This window comes from Trichosurus vulpecula, chromosome 4 (genome assembly GCF_011100635.1).
Source record: "Trichosurus vulpecula isolate mTriVul1 chromosome 4, mTriVul1.pri, whole genome shotgun sequence".
NCBI classification, from domain to species: domain Eukaryota; kingdom Metazoa; phylum Chordata; class Mammalia; order Diprotodontia; family Phalangeridae; genus Trichosurus; species Trichosurus vulpecula.
The window spans coordinates 78502747-78527780 of NC_050576.1; the positions used below are offsets into that span (position 1 = coordinate 78502747).

The 25034-nt window shown below is 41.0% G+C and overlaps 1 protein-coding gene across 1 annotated transcript in view; it reads left to right on the plus strand.

The window, feature by feature from the left end:
- Window positions 1-273: 273 nt before the first annotated feature.
- LAMC2 (laminin subunit gamma 2) overlaps window positions 274-25034 on the plus strand; it is a 71682-nt gene continuing 46921 nt past the window's right edge. Inside the window, exon 1 of the mRNA XM_036756809.1 lies at window positions 274-364. Within this exon, the coding sequence (XP_036612704.1) occupies window positions 289-364 (76 nt within the window). The 5' untranslated portion in view covers window positions 274-288. The remainder of the gene's footprint in view (window positions 365-25034) is intronic.

The following is a 25034-nucleotide window of genomic DNA, read 5'->3' on the forward strand; positions in this document are numbered from 1 at the left end:
TTGTCTGCCTCCCGAGGGCTGGGCCTCCTTATTCACAAGGTGAGTCACATTATGAAACACACTCTCTCTTCCTGTCAGGACTGAGTCAGGTAGAGGAGTCGATATAACCACCTGATCGGGGAAAAGGAAGACACAGCAGAAACCTGAGTGCACATCACGGAGAGGCTGCAGCCAGCACCCCAAGCGAACTGTGTTGGCTTCCCTGCTGTCCCTGCTGGGTCCAGGAGGCCTCTTTTGGGTCAGGGGCAGCCCAGAGTCCTCCCTACCTCCCTTCTTCCCTCCCTCGGGATGTCTCTGCTCTGGCTGACCTGCTTCTGCTTTTCTTTCCTCCTGCCTGCAGCCCTAGGCACCTCTAGGAGAGAAGGTGAGTTACGAGAGCAGGTAAAGGTTTAGTTTGACTGAAACTGGGGGTGGGGGAAAATTTCGTCTTTTCTGCCTGAGACAGATGCACCCCCAAAGGTTCTAAATCTCTCAGGACCCTTTTGGGGACAGACTTCTTTGCTCTCTACACAGGGATTTCCCTGGTGTTCTACTTGGAAGGAGGGAGAAACTATCAGACTAGGGTGTGATTTAAAAAAGTGAATCCAATCCGCAGTGCCAAATGAAGGTTTTCCTTATTTTTCAAAAGCTCCTTCGGTCTAGGGTCCCTAGCTTAATCAGTAACTTGCTGGTATGTAAATCCCTTTCATTATAGATTTTTTTTTGGAAAGGATTTTGATGGGAATATTTTCCGTGGGTGTGAACCCTGAAAAGATTAGGGGAAAAAAAAACCTTTTCAATAGCCTTTCTGGAATTTAAATGCCTTGTTTGGGGCAGAAAATTGGACTTTGGAATAATAACAACAGTACCTTACATTTGCGTATGCTTTCTCCTTTTCAAAGGACTTTCACACACGCCTAGAAACTCATGTTATGGTTGTGTCAGTCATAACAACACATAACGGTGTTTGTATCATCAGTAGGGAGGTTGACTGTTAGTAACTGAATACATAATTACACAGGTCGGTGTGACATTGTATATCTGCGTTTCAAGACTCAGCTCTGATATTAGCTAGCCCTGTGAGGTCAGGCAAGTAATTTAACCTCTCTGAGACTCAGTTCCCTCATCTGTAAAATAGAGATCGTAATACTGGAACTACCAAGTTTACCAGTTCTTGTGTGGAAAATGCTCAGGCAACTTTAAAGTGCTATATTGCTGCTGATTACATGCTGTTGGCATCATAGCTAACATTTGTTTAGTACTTACTATGTGCCAGGCACTGTGCCGAGAGCTTTACAATTATTATTATTTTATCTGATCCTCACAGCAGCTCAGGAAGGCAGGCTGCTATTATTATCCCTATCTTACAGATAAGGAAGCCAAGTCAGACAGAGGTTAAGTGACTTGTCCAGGGTAAGCCCCTAGTGTCTGAGGCTGCATTTGAACTCAGGTCTTCCTGATTCCAGGCTCAGCCCTCTATCCACTGTGTATGATGTGAATGGGTGCTGGGTGGCATTTTTCATAGTTTCAAAATAATCTGGAGGGACACATAAAAGTTGTCTGATGTAGGATTTGAAGGTTTATCTTCCCAATTCCAACTCCATGCTGCCCCCCATATATTCTAGCATAATGTGAGAACTAAAAACCAATTCATCATCTCTGGAAGGCTAAAAATGACTTGTATTGGAGTGGTTTACTGGGTCATTAGAAAGATTTGTTGTTTCCCTTGAGAATGGCATAAGGGCTCTCATCTCTATGGAGGACATCTATGAAGTGTCAGGACTCATGGATCTTTAGGTATCATCTAGTTCGATCCTTTTATTTTATGATTAAAGAGCCACCAGCCCAGAGAGTTAAGTGACTTGTCCAAAGTAACACAGCTGGTTAGTGACTTGTCCCAAATAATACAGCTAGTTAATGGCAGAGGATCAGGTCTTCCACTATATCTAACTGTTCCTCTATCAAAAGTGGCTGATGGAAGAGGAAATTCTTTTCATTTGATGTTCAAACACATAGGATTTGACAGTTGTATATGTGAAATTTTTGTCCGCTTTGCTATATCATTCCCTGTGTGGTTTGCACTTTTGTCTACTTTGCTATATCGTTCTTTGTGTATTTTTGTAAGTAACAGCCAGAGTGACTGCCTTTGTGACACTGGGCAAGTTGCTTTACCTCTCTGGGTCTCAGTTTCCTTATCTGTAAAATGAGGGGATTGGACCAAATGATGCCATAAGGTCTCTCTCAGCTGTGAGCTAGTGCTGTGGGTTGCAGATAATCAATAGAATATTTTTGCCAAAGAAGGTGACATGGGATCTTAGATTTACAGCTGGAAGGGATCTTTGAGACCAAATCCATTACACAATGAAGAAACTGAGGCCCAGAAAACGGAAAGATTTGCCCAATTGACATTGGCTTAATAAGTGGCAGAGGCTGGATCTGAACCAGGCCCTTCTGATTCCAAACCCAGTGTTCTTTCTTCTTTCAACAGGACAGAGCTAGTTACTTTGTATATTGTCGAGATTTGATGGACTTCTCACATTTCCATCTTGGGGACCTAACGCAGAAAATGGAAATAGAACCCGATGCCCAGGTTCACCTCATTTCCTTCACCATCTGTACTTTGGGGTCCAGTGAGAAGGGGGAGAAAGACAGATGAGGCACAAAAGAGGGACAACAGTGCTTGTCTCATGGCAGTGCCGCTAGAATATCTCAGAACCTCTTTTTAGAAGTGTAGATTACCCACTTCTGTCTAGGCTTGACCAATTCCTTCTAGGAGGTACAAGCTGCCCCACCCTTACCCTATATGGTATTATTCCCAAAGGGCCATTTGCACCACTTGTTCGATTGGACTACTTACTTCAAATATCTGGCAAACAGGAACACCAGGTCTTTCAAAGATATAGAAGTGTTGAGTGGGTTCTATGACTTGTCTTGGTCTAAGAGAGATGGCCAAATGACTATCCTTTTATTAATAATATGGTAGCATTATTAATAAAATGATTAATTATGCAAAAACTACATCTCTCAAACTTTTAAAATGTCACAGTATGCAGTAGTTATTTTGTGTTGTCTCCTCTTCGGGAGTGTGAGCTCCTTGAGGCAGGGGCTGGTTTTGCCTTTCTTTGCATCCCTAGTGCTTAGCAGAGTACCTGACACATAGTAGCCACTTAATGCGTGATTATTGGCTGTCTTAACACACAATTTTTAAATTAAATTAAAATTAAATTTTTTAATTAATTTTTTAATTTAAATTTTTAAATTTAATTTTTACTTACATTTTTTACTTTACTGATACCCTATCCACCTACCTACCTGTGGGCCAATGACTCACACAAAACAAATTTGTTTCTTTGACTTAGGATGAAACTTTTAAGGATTTTCCAGATGTTTGAGTCACCTCTGTTCTTTTGAAGGCTTTGGTTACAGATGAGTGAGTTTACATGTGTATGTGTTTCTGCCCGAAATAGAAGGTAAACTCCTTGAAAGCAAACCGTGAACAGAGCGCTGGGCTTCAAGGCAGGAAGGCCTGATTCAAGTCTCACTCATATGCTTATTAGCCATGTGACCCAGGGCAAGTCACCTAACCTCATTCAGCTTCAGTTTTCTCCCCTGTAGAATGGGGATAATAATAGGGCCTACCTCATGAAGGTTGTTACGAGTATGAAATGAGATAATAGATGTAAAAAACCTTAAAGTGCTAGATAAATTATTATTATTATTATTATCAATAAATACTTGATTATTAATTGATTAAAAGTGGAGTGAGGCCATTCAGATTTCTCCTGGCTGTTATCAGTCTGTCTACTTATTTTTTCAAAAGAATTTTCATTCATTTTGAACTTAAATACAAAAAGCCAAAAAGCCTCCACATTTCCAGGTACACAGCACAACATAAACAGGATTCAATATAGAACCATGATTTTTCATTTCAGATTGTTCACTTAAAAAAAACTTTATAATAAATACTCCACAGTGTTTTCAAAGCTACCCTGCTTTTCTGTGCTTTCTTCTAGGTTTTCTTTTGTTCTCTGCTGTGCACTTATTTTTTTTTCTCCCCCTCTCTCTCTCCACTCTGCTCTATAGAAGGCTATGATTAAACATACACACACATATATGTATGTATGTATGTATGCATGTATTTACACACATTCTTAAAACCATACTATAAATACTTCTATTTATCAGTTCTTTCTCAGGAGTTAGATAGCATCTTCCTTCATACCATCTACTTATTCTTTCCATTTAATAGCTACCACATATATAACCACATATATAATACTTTAAGGTTTGCAAAGCACTTTATATGCCAAACATGTTTCTATCCCAAACATACAATATATGTGTATATTTTAAATAACTCTGAGAGAAGAAAACTTGACAGTCTCTCTTGTTATTCAATTTAAGTAATGAAGACTTCTCATTGCCAGAAAATTCTCGCTTCTGTCTCTTCTGTGTGTCCCTGTCTCTCTACTCATAAGGTCATCAGCCTAGCTCAGTCCCTCCTGACCTGTTGCCTGGCCTATCCCAAGAACCCCATAACTGATCTCCCATCCATCCTCTACACAGTTGACAAAGTGATTTTTCATAAAGCACAGATATTACCATGTCCCTCCCTTGTTCAGAAAGCTCGAACTACATCTATGACACACTCAGATTTCTCCTTATGGCATTTAGATACTTTCATAGTCTGGCTCCAGCTTACCTTCCTGGGTCTCTTATACTTTCCTCACTCACTTTCTCTGTGTTGCATCCAAACTGGCCTCTTGCTCCTCCACACAAGCAGCATTCTATCTCCAGTCTTGGTTCCTTTGGGCAGGCATCCTCTCATGCCTGGGATACACTTTCTCCTCACCTCCACCTTGAAGAATCCCTAGCATCCTTCAAGGCTCATTTCAAGTTCTACATCTCTCATGAAGCCTATCTTGATCCCCATACTTACTTCTTCCACCCCCCAAATTACTTTGTATTTATTTTTTGTGTGTGAATGTTATATGTACTCCTACATATGAGTTCATACTCCCCCCCCCAATAGATGGTGAGGTTCCTTGAGGACAGGAAAGATTTCATTTTTCTCTGTGTATCCCCAGTGCTTAGCACATAACAGATGCTCAATAAATATTCATTGCATTAATCAGTAGTTAATAAATAAACCAAATCTCAGTTTCTACAACCACAGTTTAAATAGTGTTTCATCATGTTCTATCCACACACGTAATATCCCCATAACCATTCAATATGTGCCACAAGCAATGGTTACCAGGGATACCAATCATTTTCAGAAAAATTGTTAAGCAGATAATTGAGAAAAGATGTGCCTAATGGATTAAAGTTTATCCATCTGCTTTCTGTTGGTAAATTGTCAATATTGCAACCATCAAAAAACATTAAGAAGACAGAGTCACGGGGCAGCTAGATGGCACAGTGAGTAGAGCACTGGCCCTGGAGTCAGGAGGATCTGAGTTCAAATCCGGCCTCAGACACTTGACACATGTACTAGCTGTGTGACCTTGGGCAAGTCACTTAACCCCAATTGCCCTGCCAAAAACAAAAAAAAAACTAAAAAAAAAAAGAAGACGGAGTCAGAAGACATCAGCACAGAGATGATGGCTAGAGAGAAGAGCGGGGTTGAGGAGTGAATTTCCGAGAATAGCCATGGCTAGGGAATGGGAGGAAGAAGAGAAAGTGATAGAGACAGAAATAGCATAGAAGTTCTTTGATGACAAGGACTTAATAAATGTATTTTGACTGAATCAATGAAAGTAGCGCTTGAGAAGAGTTGGGATAGACTATGGTAGTGTGGAAGCCAAAGGGAAGAGAGAGTTTGTAGAGAGAGGAAATGTTCAACAAATTCAGATTTCAAAGAGAGGTCCAGAAGAATAAGAGTGAAGAAAAGGTTACTGAATTTGGCAATAAGATTTGTGATTAGAGAATTTTTAGAAAGTTTCAGGAGCATAGTGTAGTTGGAAACCTGATTGCAGAGGGCTGAGGAAGAAGCAGAGAGAGAGAGAGGAAACAGAGACAGCAGACACATCCCTTAGATTTACCAAGCTGGGCTTGGAAACATTTCTAGACATCTCCACAGACTTTAGCATTTATCATACAGCATAGGCTTCAGAGCTGGAAGGAACCTCAGTGATAATTATCTTTTCTCTTTAGAGAGTGGTTCTTATCCAGGTGTCTGTGAACTTTGTTTTGTTTTAAATTTTGATAGCTGTGTTTCAATATAATTTGTTTCCTTTTCAATCCTATTTATTTTACTTCATGCATTTAAAATGGTTCTGAGAAGGGATCCATAGGCTTCACCAGACTCTGTCAAAGGAGTCCATGACAACAAACAAGATGAAGAATCCTTGCTTTAGGATCTTATAGTCCCAAATGGGTTACTTTGGAGCAGGCACATTGATAAACAGGGGAACAGAATCATGGACACAGAGATTGGCCAAGCCTTGTAGGAGACCCAGAAGACAGTGAGAACCTGAAAATCATGGGGAAAGGAGGGGGATAGGGTCGGGTGGGGTGGAAGGTTGAGGGGAAAGTAAACATACTTGGGAGTGATGAAGAGGCAAATTAAGAGCCTTGTATTTGAAAGTAGGTTCAAAGTGTGACTGATGAATATACTGAAGGGATATCGAAATAGCGGAACCCTTCCAGAGCAGGGTGACTGGGATGGCGAAGGGACTTGAAGCCACATTGAAGAAGAACCAACTGAAGGTGCTGGGATGTTTTAGCCTAGAAAAGATAAGGCTTGGAGGCAGGTTGGGGGGAGGGGTGGCATGTGGGGTTGGACATCAGAACTGTTTTCATTTATTTGAATGGCTGCCATGGGACAAAGGGATTGTTATTTTCCATTTGGCTTGAGAGGGAAAAACAAGGAGGAGTAGAAGCAGATTTTGATTCTAAAGTTTCCAACATTTAAAGGGGACTAGTTGACCTTCCAGGCAGTAGGTGGATCAGTGGGTAGAGCGCTGGACCTGGAGTCAGGAGAACCTGAGTTTGAATTCAGCGTTGAATGCTTACTGGCTGTGTGACCCTGGGCAAGTCACTTCATCTCTGTTTGCCTCGGTTTTCTCATCTGTAAAATGGGGATAATCGTAGCACCTACCTCCCAGAATTGTTGTGAGGATCAAATGAGATGATAATTGTAAAACACTTAGCACTGTGCCTGGTATGTAGTGAGCACTATGTAAATCATTTTATTATTATTGTCATAATTATCTGGAAAATGGGGATAAATAATAGTATCTGCCTCTCCAGGGTTATCTTGAAGATACCAAACTAGATAACATACATAAAGCCCTTTGCAAATCTCAAAGTGTAATATACATTTTAGGTATTGTTATTATGGTTCCATGTTTCAAGCAATAAAATATCATGGTATATTGATCCATAGGGGAAAAAAATTACTAAAAATGAGAACCATGCCAAAGTAGAACGGGCTGCCCCCATTCCTGGAGGGACTTTTAGTATACTGAGTGATTGTTTGTCAGTAGCATTACAGAGGAGATCCCTACTTAGGTACAGGATGGATCCAATGACTTCTGAGATCTCTGACAACTCTGAGGTCCTATAATTTTAAGATATATTGATATACTATTTACAGACACACTCATATCGGAATGCAGCTACTTGCTTCAAATTTCAGCCATAACATTTTTGTCCCCTGTAGCCCTTCCTGATTAATATCCCCCCCTCCTCCCCCCACCCCCGCTCCCCGCAAGAGGGAAGACTTGAAGATTCTTTGCCAAAGGCTGAGGGACAGAGTTGGGTAGGTTAAGATTTTTTTCCTCCACTGGAAGAAATGCCAGGTCTGAAACAGATTGGAATTCCAAAGTTGGATAGCATTTCATATCTCTGCCTTCCTTTCTCTCTCATTAGACATAACCTTGTCTAAGCTGGAGATAGGATGAGGTTAGAATGTGAGATGGTTATGAGTAGATAGGTCCACAGATTTAGTTAAGCCCTTCTAACAAGTAAACAGCTCAAGGAGATGTGGAAGAATGTTGTCATTGGGTACAGCTGTGTTTATGGTAAAGTCTGGACAATCAAAGTCAGGTTAGCAGGCGAAGATGGAAATTTTTCTCCCACTTTAGTTTGTAATGATTCTTGAACAGCGGAAAAACTTCCTTTGAGATTGGAATTTTTTTTTATAATGACTAGACTGACTCTTCTCTTACAGAGTAGTATAGAAATAGGCATGTCTTAGACTCTGGCATCCTCTTTTTTAGTCATGAATGAAGTTTATTAGATCATTTCACCATTACTCCACTGCGGACTAATATAGCCTCCAGATAGATGACATAATGAACAGTGGAGATCCAACCAAAGAAAAAATTTAGGTTATTCCTCTGGGTGTGTGATTCTATGTCTGTCAGTGTCCTTGACCCATATGAGGGGGGTTCATATCATAGTCCTGGAAGATGGTCCAGAAATGGGCTGGTTTTAGATTTAGAGGACCTCATTACTAGCTGTGTGACCCTGGGAAGGTCACCTAACCTCCTTGGGCCTTGGTTCCCTCTTCTGTAGAGGTAAGGGACTGTCCAGCTCCTCACCCCAAACTGGAATCATTATAAAAAGGAGGATCTTTACTCTGCAGGTAAGTGGCATTAATCAGGGAGCGCTCTGGATTTGTTTAGTGTTGACACTGAAAAGTTTTAAACTGGAAAAAAAGTTTTAAACAGAAAGTTTTAAAAACTTTCAGCCTTCTTTAGCTAGGACACACTTTCACAAAATTCATTGTAACAATTTTAATTGCAATAAGAGCAGCTAACTTTTAGATAATACTTAAAGTTTTACAAAATGCTTTACATATATTATCTCATTTGATCCTCGAATCAGCCCCATTTTCATCCTCATGTTACAGACGAGGAACCAGGCTGAGAGGGTTTCAGTCACTTGACTGGGATCACAGAGGTAGGGAGTTTCTGAGGCAGAATTCAAACTCAGGTCTTGCTAACTTCAAGTCCAGCCCTCTATGAATTATGATGCCTGGATGCCTAGGACAGTTTCCTTTAAATATAGTTGAAAATTAGGTTGAAAGTGATTAATTTTCTCTATGATATTTTAAACAGATGAGGTTATCAAAACCATTGCTTAAACATATGTGGGGATTTTTTTTCCCTAACAGTTTCCTATGCTTTACTTCATCTATTCTTAGAACATGTGCTGGGTATAGCCAAGGTAATTTATATGGCTTCTATTTTACAAACTGTGAAACTGAGGCAGGGAAAAATTTCTGAGTTGAACAGGATTATGCAAGTCAGTGGCAGGACCAGGACTGGAACTCAGAACTCATGGGTTCTTTCTGCCATGTTGTCTCAGTACAAAACAACATCATTCAGTAAATATTTATGAGTACTCACTATGTGTAAAGGCTCTGTGTGAACACTATTTGTATATATGTGTGTGCATGTGCATGCACAAAGATTAATAAAAGATAGCCCCCGCCCTTAAGGAGACTACAGTCTAGTAAGGGAGATAAAATGTGAACAGATAACTACAATATGTACACAATGAGGTCAGCACCATACCTGGCTTTTGACCTTATCACTCCATTGAATTAACTCTTGCCAATGAACTTTTAATTGACAAATGACCTCATCTTGATTCTCATCCACTTTGATCTCTCAGCATCTTTTAAGACTATTGACCATCCTCTCCTACTGGATATTTTTCTCTTTTCTGGGTTTTCATGACACTCATCGCTTTGTCAGTCAGTTAGTGTATAAACATTTATTAAGCGTTTACTATATGGTAGGTGTTGTGATAAGCTCTCTTCCTCTTAGCTACCTGACTACTCCTCCCTCTTTGTCTCCTTTGCTGATTTATTACTGAACAACAATGTTGTTCAGTAGTGTACGACTCTTTGCGACCCCATTTGGGGTTTTCTTGGCAAAGATACTGGAGGGGTTTGCCACTTCCTTCTCCAACTCATTGTAGAGATTAAAGAACTGAGTCAAACAGGGTTAAATGTCTTGTCTGGGGTCATATAACTAGTAAGTGAAGCTGGAGTTGAACCTGGATCTTCCTGACTTCAGGTCTGGCACTCTATCCACTTCACCACCTATCTGCCCTCTTGCACTAGAATGCCTAGAATGAACTCCTCCCTTATCACTGCCTCTTTAAATTCCTGGTTTCTTTTAAGACTTAACCCAAGGGCCACATCTACTGGAAGCCTTTCCTGATCTCAGCTGCTAGTGCGTGTTCTGGAGATGCAAAATCAAAACAAAACATCTCTTTCCCTTAAGAAGTTAGCATGCTTTTAGGGGAAAATGAGAAATACTGTGCATTTATAAGTAAATACAAAATAAAAAAAAATTTAAAGGGGGAAAACCCAGGTCTAATATGAAGTACAGTTTGTTAACAATGGAACATGAATTGCAGAGGATACATTGGAAGTGTAGAGAAGACTAGAAGGGGAACAATGGAGGGATGAGGCTGACACGGGGATGGGAATGACAGGAATGGTGTGTAGGTAAGGTGTCTTCAGCCTAGACAGCCTTGATCACAGAGTCTCTGAGTGGAGCTGTAGATTATCAAGCTGTTCCTAGTTGCAAAGGTAAAGTTAATCTGAGATCACTCCCAGAGAAAGAGGTGGAAAGGAAAGTACTTTATGGAAGAACAGATATATTTCCAGTCCTTGGTCCCATCCCTCTGCCTGGCATTCAAAAGAAACTCAGAAGCCCTGAGGTCATGTTGGTTATAGGAAGATCGAGGCCACATTGAGAAGGTCAGTATAGTCCGAGGTCTCACTGTAATGCTGAATAGATTATCTCAAGATGGTCTTTGTTCCTGGACTAGTGGCTGTTATTGAGTGGGAGGTACAGCAGGGAAGATGTCCAGTCCCTGGGCCTGATGACCAGCCATGGTCTTGGACTCTCCATGCCTTTCTAGTTTCCTTCCCTCCCTCCTGTCCTCTGGTATTCAACCCTACTGCCTTATTTGCTGTTCTGCACAAAAGGCACTCCATTTCCCATTTCCATATCCTTGCATAGTTTTTTTGGGGAAAAAAATCACCTGGAAGTCAACCTTTCTAGTAATGAACTTTTTTGAATTTAGCTGGGGCAGTCTCTCCACCAAATCTGTACTCAAAGTTTTTCAACTTAATAGGCTTTGGTAGTGGTTTTGCTCTGCTGGTACTGCCTTTGAGAACCTCAGATCATCTCCATCCTATGGTGTACGGCTTTAGTGGAGGGTGAGTTCCTAAAGAAGGTACAAGGTGTTCTGCTAGTGCAAATGAGGCAGAGATTCCTTCAGAGCAGGGGAATAGAGATGGTTTTCTGGAGAAGATGACATTTTAACTAGGCCACTTAGGATGTATAGGCTTTGACTGGCAGAAACTGGATGGGGCGGGGCAGGGGGGAAGGAAGGGTTGACTACTCATGGTAAAAAGAGTAGCATGGGCAGAGAAACAATAAGAAAGTCTGGAGTGAGTTTGGGGAATGGCAAATAGACCAGCTGGCTGGAATATAGAATATAAGCTCCTTGAGGGCAGGGCTTATTTCATTTTATCTTTGTATCTCCAAAACCTAGCACAGTACCTGGCACATGGCAGGAGCTTAATGTATGCTTATTGGCTAGTTGGTTGAGTGGAGCAGCCCTGACAGATGGCATAAACATCTTTAAGAGGAAAGGCTGTTGAATGGTGGAGTAGTGATCTAGAAATTCTGGAGCAAGAATTCTGGCAACCCCTCTTTTGATTCAGAGCCAGGAGGAGAATCTCACTATAGTAATGTCTTCTCTGCTTATTCCTAGCGGTTATGTAAAATTGTATTTTAATCCATTTTCAAGTTTTCACAAGATGTTGATCCAGCTAAAGAAAACTGACTTTGTCTAAAGCTAGGGCATTAAAGCCTCAGTTATTCAGACACTTTTGTAGAATTAACATAGTGACCTTCTAAAGAACTCTTCCCCCTTGCCAACCAAAAAGAGTGTTTTTGAAGAGCTCAAAATATAAAGGGTTAATGTCAAGCATGAAACCTGCTTCGTGATGGAGGATGTTGACCAGAGAATGACCACAAATGATCATGTCTCCTCCCTTGTTTGCTCAGGTGTGTGGGGAAGGAACAACCATCCCTAAAATAGACCAGGTGACTCAGTCCATAATGAGCAATTGAGGGACGGTGATATGTGTTTCAAGATCAGTGCATTGTCCTTAAGAAGTATACAGTCCAGTAGGGAGGATGACATTCATTTCAACAAATATTTATTAAGGACTTAACATATACAAAGAAGGCACTGTGCTAGGCTTAGCAGAAACAATGACAAAAATGAAATTGTCCCTGTCCTCAAGGAGATTATATTCTACTGATGGGATGCACAGTTAAGCAAATATACAATAATTTAATCTAACACTAATTTAGTTAATTAATTTAACACTAGAATGACCAAGAATGTCAATTAACAAAAAAATTTGTTGGTCCTTCAAGGTATTCTTAAATGCTGGTCTTTCTATTAAGTAGCAAGGCTTGGATTTTCACCTAGGAGTTCTAATTCCGAAGCCAGCCCTCTTCACTCTAGATTTCACTGGTAAAATAGGGCCAGATCATACACGGCCTTGTGTGCCATGCCTAGGAGTTAAAATTATTTTTTCTTTTGACATGATCAGAGCTGTATTTTATGTGTCCTGGTATGTTTCAGGCCCTAGCCAGTTTGACAGCTGATGTAGCAGCCTCAGTTCCCCGTGAGGTAAGCTTTGTACATACCTGCTTCAGTTTCAAGTCACTCCCATTTCTGCTTCTGGGCCAGAAGGGTCTCAGAATTTGAAGACATGGAGCTATTCTTCAACCAGAAGCAGAAATGGGAGAAACACATTGTAGCAGGAGCAGGCCCGTGTACCTAAGGTGTATTCCTCTTGCTTACTCTCACTTCCTGGTCGGAGATACTAAGTTCAAATACCACTTTTTAAAATTCTTCATTGTATCTATTTATAGACATGCATAGCTCAATGATAGCTTCCTAGCGCATTGCCTGTAGGCAGTGCTGTTTGGAACCATCCCTTTCAGATGGCTGCCTAGTTTATTTTTAATATGATCCCCAGACTCCCTTGTTACGTATTTATTATACCCTAAGTGACAGTATCTATAGGCATTCAAATGAACTTACCAGGTCACCCTCTACTCAATAAACTCCAGTGGTTCTCAGTTCTGTCCAGGTGCAAATATATAATCTTCTCTTTGGCTTTTACAGTTCGTCCTAACCTGCCTCTCTCTCCTCACCTCTCTGCTCTTCTTACACTTCACATCCTCCTACATACTCTCTGATCCAGTGACACTGGCCTCCTTGCTGTTTCTCACACATGACAGACTCTGCATTTTTTCTGGCTGCCCCCCATGCCTGGAAGTCTCTCTCTCCGCATCTCCACCTCCTGGCTTCTTTCAAGTCTCAGCTAAATTTTCACCTTTTGCAAGAAACCTTTCCCAGTCCTCCTTAGTTACAGTGCCTTCCCTTTGAAAGAGTCTCCAATTTACCCTCTGTCTCTCTTGTTTGTGCATAGTTGTTTGCACGTTGTCTTCCCTCATTAGACTGTGAACTCTTTGAGAGCAGGGACTGCTTTTTGCTTAGCTTAGAACTTAGTGTAATGCCTGCCACCTTTGCCGAGTTGTTTTAGCCTTATCCATCTTTGTGACCCCATTTGGGGTTTCCTTGGCAAGGATACTAGAGTGGATTGCCTTTTCCTTCTCCAACTCATTTTACAGATGATAAAATTGAGGCAAACAATGTTAAGTGACTTGTCTAGGGTCACCTAGCTAATAAGTGTCTGAGGCCAGATTTGAATGTAGGAAGATGAGTCTTTCTGAGTCCAGGCCAGGCATTCCATTGTACCACCTAGCTGCCCTGGCTGGTACATAGTAGGTGCTGACTGCTTGTTGACTTGTTGCTTTGACTTGAGATATCCCTTCCTATGTTCAAACAACTGGCAGTTTAGCTGGCTACACTCACCAATATGTGTCCCAGTCTTCTGTGGCAACTGTAGAGACTTCTAGTCCGTCACAAAAGTGGCAGTCTCTGACTTGTAAAGCCAGAAGCAAAAGGCCTTGATTACTGGTGCATTTTAATTCATTTTTAATTTGTTAATTAAAGGAAAACATAAGATCTGACTACAGACACGTGGAGGTATGGGAATGGGATTAGGAAGGAGGCCCAGAAGGGAAGTGGTGTTTAAGGCAAAGTATTCCTCTGGCTCTCAGTCACTGGAGAAAAGGGGATAGGTCCTTTGTTTGCTGGGCCTCAGGTGTGATGATCTGTAGGTCACAGCAGAAGGAGGAAGGGGGTTCAGGAGCCTGTGAGAGGCTGCCCTCCAGGACTTGGCACACTCAGGTTATGGCAAGAGCTCATCATTCTTTATTTGGTATTTTGTGGATACTTGGGTTGTGCCCTCTACGTATCAAGGCTACTCAGTGATGCAGGTGATGACCGCAGGTTCCAGAGTGATCGCTGCATCATAGATTTAGATTTGGAAGGGACCTTAGAAGACATCAAATGCAACCCTCATTTTTACAGAGGTAGAAACTGAGTTTGGGAGAGGTTAAGTGAATTTAAACTTACATCATTGGACCTAGGTCCAAGCCTAGGTCTCTATCTACTTTACTGCCTAGTTATCTTGCTCTGGTCTACCCGATTGGTTTCCCACCTCTGGGTGGGTCATGGGCAGGGAGATGTCAGGAATTGGCCGAGCGACCTGATTGAGTAAAGCATAGGTTATGTATTCCTAGTGTGGGACAGTACAGATATAAGAGATACCAGTAAAGGTACAAAGTATAGATGCCAGGGGGGAGAAAGGAAGCATGTCTAGAGTACAGTCATCCTGTCTCCCATAATCCTTAGAAATCGCACATCACACACACCTTCCCCAACACATTTTTTAAAAAAACCATCACAACCTGCATATTTGCAAATTTTTTAGTGACAGTAAAAACTCAATTCATTATTCATGATCTGTCTACTTTCAAAGTGGAAACCATCATCGTCCTTGAAATATATGGTACCAGAGAGTTAGAAAATGCTTAAGGAGAAAGATTTGTTTGGTTGGTAAAATGTCAAAAATGATTAGGGAAGAGGTGAATTGTTTATTACAAGTTTTTTGTTTAAAAAAACACATCTGCGAATACATCCTGATTTGATTTTTTTTTGTACAAAATTTTCTTTTTCAAACTTAAAAACACTAAAATGAAGATGAAGTAAAAATCAAGCCCCTCCCCTCTTTATGTTCTTCATTAACAAGTATCTCTCCTCTTAATCTCTATATCATTTGTCACTTCCAAATGGTATGGAATTCTGACTCTCCTTTATTCCAATTAAAAAACTGTTTATTGATTTAAAAAATTTTTATAACACCTAAATTCCCCCCCTGTAAACTTCTTCCTAGGGCAGTTAGGTGGCACAGTGGATAGAGTGCTGAGTTTGGAGTCACAAAGACTCATCTTCCTGAGTTCAAATTTGGCTTCAGATCCTTACTGGCTCTGTCCCTGGGCAAGTCACTTAACCCTGTTGCTCTCAAGTTCCTCATCTGTAAAATGAGCTGGAGAAGGAAATGGAAAGCCATTCCAGTATCTTTGCCAAGAAGACTCCAAATGGATCCATGACGAGTCGGACATGACTGAACAACAAAAACTGCTTCTTCCCCTCTAAGAAAGCCATCGGATTCCAATTGCTTTTCAAATGGTACATGATATGAACTGCTCTAAGCCATCTATAAATTTCACCCTTTGTGTACCTATTCCTTGAATGCTTAGTCAGATGTCTTCTTTACTTAGCTACTCATTTCCCCCCATCGTGTAGAAATTCCACAGGAAACAGAAATCTGTTTCTGTAGTCAGAAGAGTCTAGTTGTAGGTGTGTATGTGGTGTGTGAGTGAGTGTGTGTGTGTGTGCGCGCGCGTGAGTATGCGTATGTGTGTGTGTGTACAGTTATACATTCAGTCAGTCAACAAATATTTATTAAGCACCTACTGTGTCCCAGGCTAAGTGCTGTGGATCCAAAGAAAGCCCCAAACTAGTCCTGGATAGGTTGTAAGCTCCCTGAGGGCAGAGATTGTCTTTTACCCCCTTTTTGTAAACCCAGCACTTAGCACGGTAAAATTGTTCATTGCTGTTGTTCATCATAATGATGATGATACTGGAGTGGTTCGTCATTTCCTTCTTCAGCTCATTTTACAGATGAGGAACTGAGGCCAACAGGGTTAAGTGACTTGCCCAGGGTCACACAGCTAGCAAGTGTCTGAGGCCAGATTTGAACTCAGTAAGATGAATCTTCCTGATTTCAGGCCTGGCGCTCTATCCACTGGACCACCTAGCTGCCCAGCGTAAATGCCTAATAAATGTTTATTGATTAATTGCTATCAAGGAGTTCAGTCTAATGGGAGAGACAACATGCAAACAAATATGTCCAAAAAAGCTATATACAGGATAAATTGGAGGTAACTGATAGAAAGAAGGTCCTAGAATTGAGAGGGATTGGGAAAGGATTCCTGTGGAAGGTTAGATTTTGGTTGGGGCTCAAAGGATCTCATGACGTGGAGATAAGGGAGAACATTCTAGGCATGAGAGACAACCAGTGAAAATTTCTGGAGTTGGGAGATGGAGTATATTACTTCAGGAAATGAAAGGAGTCCAATGTCAGTGGATCAAAGAATACATGGTAGGACATAAGGTATAAGAAAACTAGGAAGTTAGGTAGGGGCCAGGTTATGAAGGGTTTTAAAAGCCATAGGATTTTATATGTGATCCTGGAGGTAATAGGGGGGCACTGAAGTTTATTAAATAGGAGGGAGACCTAAGTGCACGGTCAGACCTGCACTTTAGGAGAATCAGTTTGGCACCTGAATGAAGGATGGATGGAGCGGGGAGAGACTTGTGACAGGAAGACCAACCAGGGAGCTGTCAATAGTCATGAGGTAATAAGATTCTGTGCCAGAGTGGCTGCAGTGTTTGAAGAGAGAAGGAGAGAAATGTTATAGAGATAAAACTGGCAAGCTTTGGCAGATAAAATATGGGTATTGAGAGAGAGAGTGAGGAGTTGACTATGACCCCTACATTGTGAGCCTGGGTGACTTTAAAGATGGTGGTACCCTCTATAATAATAGGGGTTGGGAAGATATATGCCTTATAGTGGTAACATTTTTGTTTGTTTTAATTATTTTAGAACATGTTTTATTAAACATTTTAAAGACAAAATATGCTTTGTCTTTATATTAGTCAATAGAGGGACTCTCTCTCATTGTAGGTACATTGAATGACCACTTGTGGCAAAGGTTCTTGGTTGGGTAAGATTAGGGCTAGATGATATCTGAGGCCCCTTCTGAGGTTTTATGATTCAGTGACACTGAGTGTAAGGAAAAGGGAGATGTTTCTTTATCTCCCTTCCCGGCCACCTCCCTGGGCCACATTAGTCAATGTGGTCTACATTCCCCAAGCATCCAGGTGGTACAGTGGATAGAGTGTTGAACTTCAAGACAGGTAGACCTTAGTTCCAATCATCCTCAGATACTTATTAGCGGGGCAAGTAACTTAATAGCACTTACATCACCAAATTGTAGTGTGGATCAACTGAGATAATATTTAAAAAACAGTGCTTCACACATAGTAGATGCTTAATAAATGCTTATTTCCTTCCTTTCTGCCTCTCTTTCCACTCCCACCCCCAGCACTAAGAGACTTTCTCCTTCCTTCTCCTACCCCCTTTGACTGGGCTGGTGGGAGAAGGGAGGAGGTGACTATAATAATGGGGACCGACTCCACTCTCCCCTGAACACAGCCATGAGGAAGTATAAGAACTTGCTCAGAAACAGCGTACTAAAAACTGGAGGCTCCCTTTCAACAACAACCAGATTAAAAATGAAAGTGCTTTATTTTGTCCTTTCTCAATGCCTTCAATCAGCTTAGTGCTAAAAGATAATATTTCCCATTTTCTGCCACTTAGAATTCCACCTGGGATTAGATAGCTAAACCAGGTTGGTTTCTTTGATTAGTAAAATAGAGTTCCTGTTCTGGAATTCACCTGATAGTTTGGTAGCCAACATCCAAAGCAGCCTCAGCCACCCATGATTCTGACTCTGAATAAGATGTGGAAGTGAAAATGTATTTTTAATAAAGTTGATCAAATTGGTTAAATGGATCATTGATATAGAGCTGGAAGGGACCTCGGAGACCATCAAGTTCCTTACTTTCATTTTACAGCTGAGACAGCTGAAGTTCAATGGTCAAGGTCACTTAGATGAGAAGTGTTAGGCGAGAGTCCTCTCACTCCAGAGTTAGTACGATTTCCACCATACTATGCAAAGGAGGGGCAAGACACATTTGCTTACACCTCTGATCTTAGAATTAAAGATCAGGTTAAATTAGAGAGCTTTCAGCACCTGTTTTTCAGATCACCAAGGTAACTGAAAAAGTTGCTTAATCAAAGAAAGGAGAAAATTTCCTTCCAAAATGATTTAGCACTGGAAAATTCCAGGTAAGAAAAGATAAATATCTCTAATCATTAGGGCCACTCCTTCTGGACAAATTGTTCTGCTACCTCATTGTACCATCTGTTGTGTCTCTCTTTCCTCCTGATGCCTAAAGGAATCAGGGGAATTAATGAATCAAGAGAAAGCTGAAAGGGGCAAGGGCCAGGAAGCCTGGCAAAAGTATCAAGATGCCATGGGATGACTCCAACCATGATTTTGTGAGAACTGAAGTAGAAGACAAGAGAGGCAGCTTCTGTATCTCAGATAGGAGTGGGAGGACCAAGGATTATTTCAGGAAGGTTAGGCAGCCCATCTCCCTTCTAAATAAGGAGAAATGTGTTTTGTCCCCTCAAATGATTTCATGCTTCGATTCATCTTTCAGGAAGATTACAGGCAAACCACAGCATGACGTGGCTGCTTCTCTTATATTAACCTAAGAAAGTGGTAGTGTACTAAGCAAGCGTTCCATGTAATCTTTAGCCGGCACACACACGTTGTCAGGTTCAAACATGACATTTGAATTCCAAACGTCTGAGATAGTCCTGCAAACTGGCCAAGTGCCCTACCTGCCAAGCCTGCCAGATAAATACAAGCTTATCTCATGGTTTCCCTTCCCCCAACAGAACATGGTGTCCTAGCTCCAGCCTCATACATGGATGGGTCCTCACTCCTCTCTCTCTGCAACGCTGATTATAGCTGCTGGAAGCATCTGCCTAATATCTTTACCAAGTCCCCTTAGACTTCTCTGTTGAAAAATGTCAATTTCCCTCTCACCACCCCTCCCACCCCAAACCTAACATAAACCTATGTGGAAAGAGAGCTCTCCCACTGAATGCTATCCCTACAGAAACAATGAAAACTTTGTGTTGGGCTGGGGAGATTTCAAGGGGAGGGGGAGGCCCTAAACTTCCAGGTGAGTCCTGTATGTACAGGTGCTTGCTGTGTTCTTCCCAGAGTCAGTTTTGTATCAGCCAAGTTTCCACTCATAAACCAAAACTTCCCTTGACATGAGAAGAGAATGCATTCGGAAAAAATACCCCATTTCTGAACCGTTGGCCTTTTTTATTCACTTAAGTCAACACCCAAGAAATACATAAGAAATAGAATTTAGGCATGTTACTTAATTTTTTTTCTACTCAACACACAGATCATTTTTTTTCTGTGCTTGTTGGCATTATTCAGAATGGGAAATTCCACATTATTATGTTATATCAATTAATAAGCATTTGTTAAGCATCTATGTGTACTAGGGGTGCAAAGACAAAAATGAAATAGTCACTGACCTCAAGGAAATTACATTCTATAGGAAAAAACCCACATGTATACATCTAAGTATGTTCAAAATCTGTTCAATGTAATTTGTGGAGGGAGGCACCCATAAGATGTGGGGGAGGGGAGTAAGCAGGAATAAGGTTGATTAGGAAAGGAATCATGAATTTTTGTAGACAAAAATAATAATAAGTGCTTTGGGATTGAAGATTGTGTCAAGACAGGTCAGATTGTATCAAATCTGACCTGGGCCATCATTGAGGCTAGGAAATAATTCTACTTCCTGAATGGTAGCTGTTCCAAACCTTCTTATCTATCCCCAGGCCTCCCATGACACCCCCTTGATCCTACCCTCTCTACTAAGGACCTCACCTCTATTTCACCAAAAAACAAAATCTATTCAATGTAATAATATTTATTCTTTTCCCCTCTCTGTCATCATTGATGTCTTCCCCTATTATATATATATATATTCCTTTATAGGATCTAATCTTTTCTGTGCTTTTTCTTTGCCAAGGCCAACCCCTCTGTGTGGACCCTTGATCGCGTTCCCTCCTGTTTTTTCAAGCTTGTCCTCACTGTTATCCCTACTCTCTTTTTTTCTTCAATCTCTTCTTAGCCACTGATTCCTTCTCTGCTGCCTGTGAATATGCCTGTGTTGCCCCCTTTAAAAAAACACCCTCACTCAATCATGGGGTTTTTAACCACCAGTTATCATCTCGTATCTCTCCTCTCCTCGTTTTTTTTTTTAATTTTTAGAAAGTCAGTTACACTCAGCACTTCTACTCCCTCTTCTTTTACTCTCTCCTAAATCATCCACATTCTGGCTCCTGAACTCATCTCTCGACTTAAACTGTTCTCTCCAAAGTTAAGAGTAGTCTCTTAATTGATAAATCTAATATCGCTCCTCTCTATCCTCGTCCTTCTTGTCTTTAGACCTCATTTGGTGCTGTTGATCCCTCTCTCCTTCTGGGTGTTTTCTCCTCACTGAGTTTCCATGACACTGTTCTCTCCTGGGTCTCCTCCTATAGATCTGACGTCTACTTTGCTGAGTCTTCCCTATGTCACATCTACTAACTACTAGATGTCCCCCAAGTCTCTGTCCCAGGCCATCTTCTTGTTCCCCTCTATACATCTCACTTGGTGATCTTTTCAGCTCCCACAGATTCAATTAGCATATGTTGCAGAAGATGTTCAGATCTGCCTCTGCAGTCTTAATCTCTCTTCTGAACTCTAGTCCTGAATCACCACATGCTTTTGAACTAAATGTCCCATAGCCATCTCAAACTCAACATTGACAAGACAGAACTCGTTATCTTTCCTCTAAAACTTCTCTGTTACTATTGATCCTAGTCACCCAGGCTTGAAACCTCACTATCATCCTTAACTCTCCATTCTCACTCACCCCACGTATCCAATCCATTGCCAAACCTTGTCATTTCTACATTCAAAACATTTCTCATATAGATCCTTTTCTCTCTATTCACTGGAGAGATTGAAACTCAAAGGAGGATCCAGCTGAAATTGTATAGGATAAATTTGTAGTGTACCCAGCCAGCAAAACTTTATAATTTCCTATAATTTTATTAAGCAGTGTCTGAGTAGGAACGAAGAAGGCAGGTAGAAGATATAATCCCTGGTTGTGCTAAGTGATGGGACAAGGGATCAAGAGATTCAAGAGTAGAGGAGAGTATGTACATAGTCACACTGGTTTTTTTATTGGACTAGGGTGATAAGATGGAAATAGTAGGAAAGGTTAAGAAAGGGATGAACCTGACAGACGTTTGAACAAAGAAATGAGAATATTTAGTAACAAAATAGAACATAGAGTATTGATACTTTGGTATTAAAAGGAGAGACTGAGGCCAAAGCTATGAAATTTGGAGATGGGACAATGGTGGCACAACTTTTGAGCATTTCTTTTTTGTGTCTCTACCAAAATAATAGTTTCTGCTCTATCAGAGCATGTCTGACCCAAGCTCTTCTGAGAATGGAAACTTGTTAGACATTTCTCTTATTTGTAAGAGCCAATGAAACAATTTTTATTTAATGCATGCTATGAGCAAGCCACTGCTATGTTTGGAGGATAGAAAGACAAAAAAGGAAAAAAGAAACAGGCCCTCTCCTCAAGGAGCTTCTACTCTACTGGCTTCCTTCAAGTCCCAGATAAAATCTCACCTTCCATGAGAAGCCTTTCCTGATCCTCCTTAATCTTAGCACCTTTCCTCTGTTGATTAGCTAAAATTTATCCTGTCTTTACCTTGCCTATACACCGTTGTTCGTGTGTCTGTTAGACTGTGCCCTCCTTGAGAGCAGGGTCTATCTTTTCTTTGTATTCCTAGCAGTTAGCACAGTGTCTGGCACACAGTAGGCACTTAATACATGCTTATTGTCTTGCTGCCTGACTATTGGGTGGGATACAACACATATATAGAAAGGTAAATATAAAATATATAGAAAGTCATTTTAAGAGGCAGAGAGGTGTGGGGCTGGAAGAGGTGGGGGAGGCTTTAGGAAGGTGATGCAGGTGATGGCTGTGCTGTGAAGGAAGCAAGGTCTCCTAAGAGGTGGAGGTGAGAAAGGAGGGCATTTTCAAACCTAGGGGGGCAGTCTGTGTAAATGCATGAAGGTACAGGGTGTAAAGTGAGCCCATTTGACCGAAATAGAGAGAATGTGATGGAGACTAATGTAACAGATGACTCAAGTGATCACTGAGAACTGTGTGGTGGAAAATCTCAAATGCCAGGCTGAGGATTTTGAATTTTCTGGTAGAGGCAATAGGAAAGAAGGAAACAAACCTTTATTAAATGACTCCTCTGAGCCAGGTCCTACTTATAAATTTTATTAATTATTAATTTTTGTCAATTATCTCATTTGATTTGCATGACAACCTTGTTATTGTTATCCTCATTTTATAGGTGAAGAAACTGAAACAGACAGAGGCTAAGTGACTTGTCCCGGGTCACACAATTAATAAATGTCTGAGCTGGGGTTAGAACTGTCTTCCTGACTCCAGGCCCAGTGGCACCTGGCTGTGCTGGTGGGGAGCCACTAATGGTTTTTAAGTGAGTGTGTGTGGGTTGTGATTGGACCGTGTTTTAGGGATATTGATTTGGCAGCTATGTGGACGATGGATTGGAGGGAGGACAGACTGAAAGCGGGGGAACCAAGTAGGAGGCTGTTGAAATATTCCAAGGGAGAGATAATGAGGGCTTGCACTAGGGTGGTAGCTATGTGAATGGAGAAAGGGAATGGAGCCAAAATTATAATGGAGTTAGAAATTATAAGACTACAATTGATTGGAAGAGAAATTGGGAGAAGAAATGCAAGCAGTATCGGATTTTATATTCTTGGGCTCAAACATCACTTCAGAAGGTGACTGCAGCCGTGAAATTAAAAGATGCTTGCTCCCAAGAAGGAAAGCTAGGGCAAATCTGGGCAGCATAGTCAGAAGCGCAGACATCAAAGGCCAGCAAAGGTCCACATAGGCAAAGCTGTGGTTTTTACAGGAGCAGTGTGTGGCTGGGAGAGTTGAACTATAAGGCCACATAATCAATGTGTTTGAATCGTGTTGCTGGAGAAGCAAGGAGATCAAATCAGTCAATATTTAAAAGAAATTCCTGCAGACTATTCACTGGAAGGTCAAATACTGAAACTGAAGCTTAAATACTTTGTTCACATAAGGAGAAGACCTGACCCACTGGAAAAGACCTTGATGTTGGGAAAGACTGAAGGCAAAAAGCGAAGGATGGGATGAGATGAGAGGATGAGATGGCTATATGGTGTCATGGAAACAGTGAGCATGAGCTTGGACAGACTTTGGGAGATAGGGGAAGATAGAGGGGCCTGGGTCCATGGGGTCGAAGAGTCAGACTGGACTGAACAACTGAACAACAATTGATTGGAAATGAGGAGTGAGTGGTAGGGGATAACAATAATAATAATAAATAAACCAATAAATGTCTTATGTAGTGTTTTAAGGTTTACACAACACTTTAACTCCAACTTGAAAACTCTGTCCAGGATACCACCTATTTCTCATCAGGAAGAGTCAAGGACGACTTCAAGGTTGTGGACTTGGAGACTAGAAGGATATTTGTGCCCTGAAAAGAATTAGGGAAGTTTGAAGGAAGTATGGGTTTGACACTGAGCTTCCTTTCTTTTGCTGAGTTCAGGGGACCAGATTTTCAAAATGAAATAGGGAGGCCAATGGCATTACTAATCAGAAGGAATATTTTATTATGAATGGAAAAAAAAACCAGAATGAATCAAAAAAGCAAGAAGTGATATTACCTTTGTCTGAAGTTATTCCATATGAAGTTACATTATCCCAATTTGAAAATATTACTTACTTTTAAGTGGTGAATACTAGAAAGAGGATCCATTTGGACCCGATTTATGATACAAATGCCATCACGTTAAACGTTTTGAAAATGGCTAACTCTAGGAAGATGGTCTTTCAGATAGGACATTTGCATAGAGACCTGGACAAGCAGGTATGAATTGACTGGAGCCATTGGTAGAAGTAGTTTCTAGTCTCTAGGCCCCAAAGCAGGAATCATTTTCTGCCTGCCTTCATTGCTCTGTAGGATGGAGTGGGGATTATGACATTCTGCTTCCTGTCCTAACCTGTTCAATTGAGTGTTTCAGTGAGGGGTGGGCATGTTTGTGGAGTGATCCCTCAGGGATTCTGCACACCTTGCTTCATTGTTTGGAAAAAAGATTTCCTAGCTACTTTGATCTGGGCCTAGGTATCACTGTGTGGGGTAATGGGAGGGTCTGTGTGTGGCTTGTCTTTTCTAAGAAATACCTTGTGGGTCAGGGGCTGGGCATTATTATTGTTATTATAATAATAAATACCTATATACCAGAGGAGTTGAATAAAGCATAGATTAGATAAGATTCCCACCCACATCTAAACTAAAAACATTGAATTTGTAGCAAGGTATGAATATATAGTGACCAGAATTCAGATACTGACATATAGGTCTTGGGATAAATCCAGTGAACTCTTGTGCCCTTGACTGGGGAATGGACGTACTCTGTCGGGGTGAAAGTGGGGTTGTAATCATACCTGTCAAAGTGATTTTCCGACGCCATATGTCTGACCAGGGGAAAGTAGCTCCTCCTGTCCAGTTATTATATTTTAGAACTATTTCTGTTTATGACCAAACAAGACAGAGACCATCACAAAAGAGAAAAGAAAAAATTTGATTACCTAAAATTAAAAAAAAAGTTTTTGCACAAACAAAAGCAATACAGTTAAGATTAGAAAGGTAACAGACAAATGGAAAAAAAAATCTTTTCAGCAAGTGTCTCTCATAAGGTTATCATTTCCAAGAT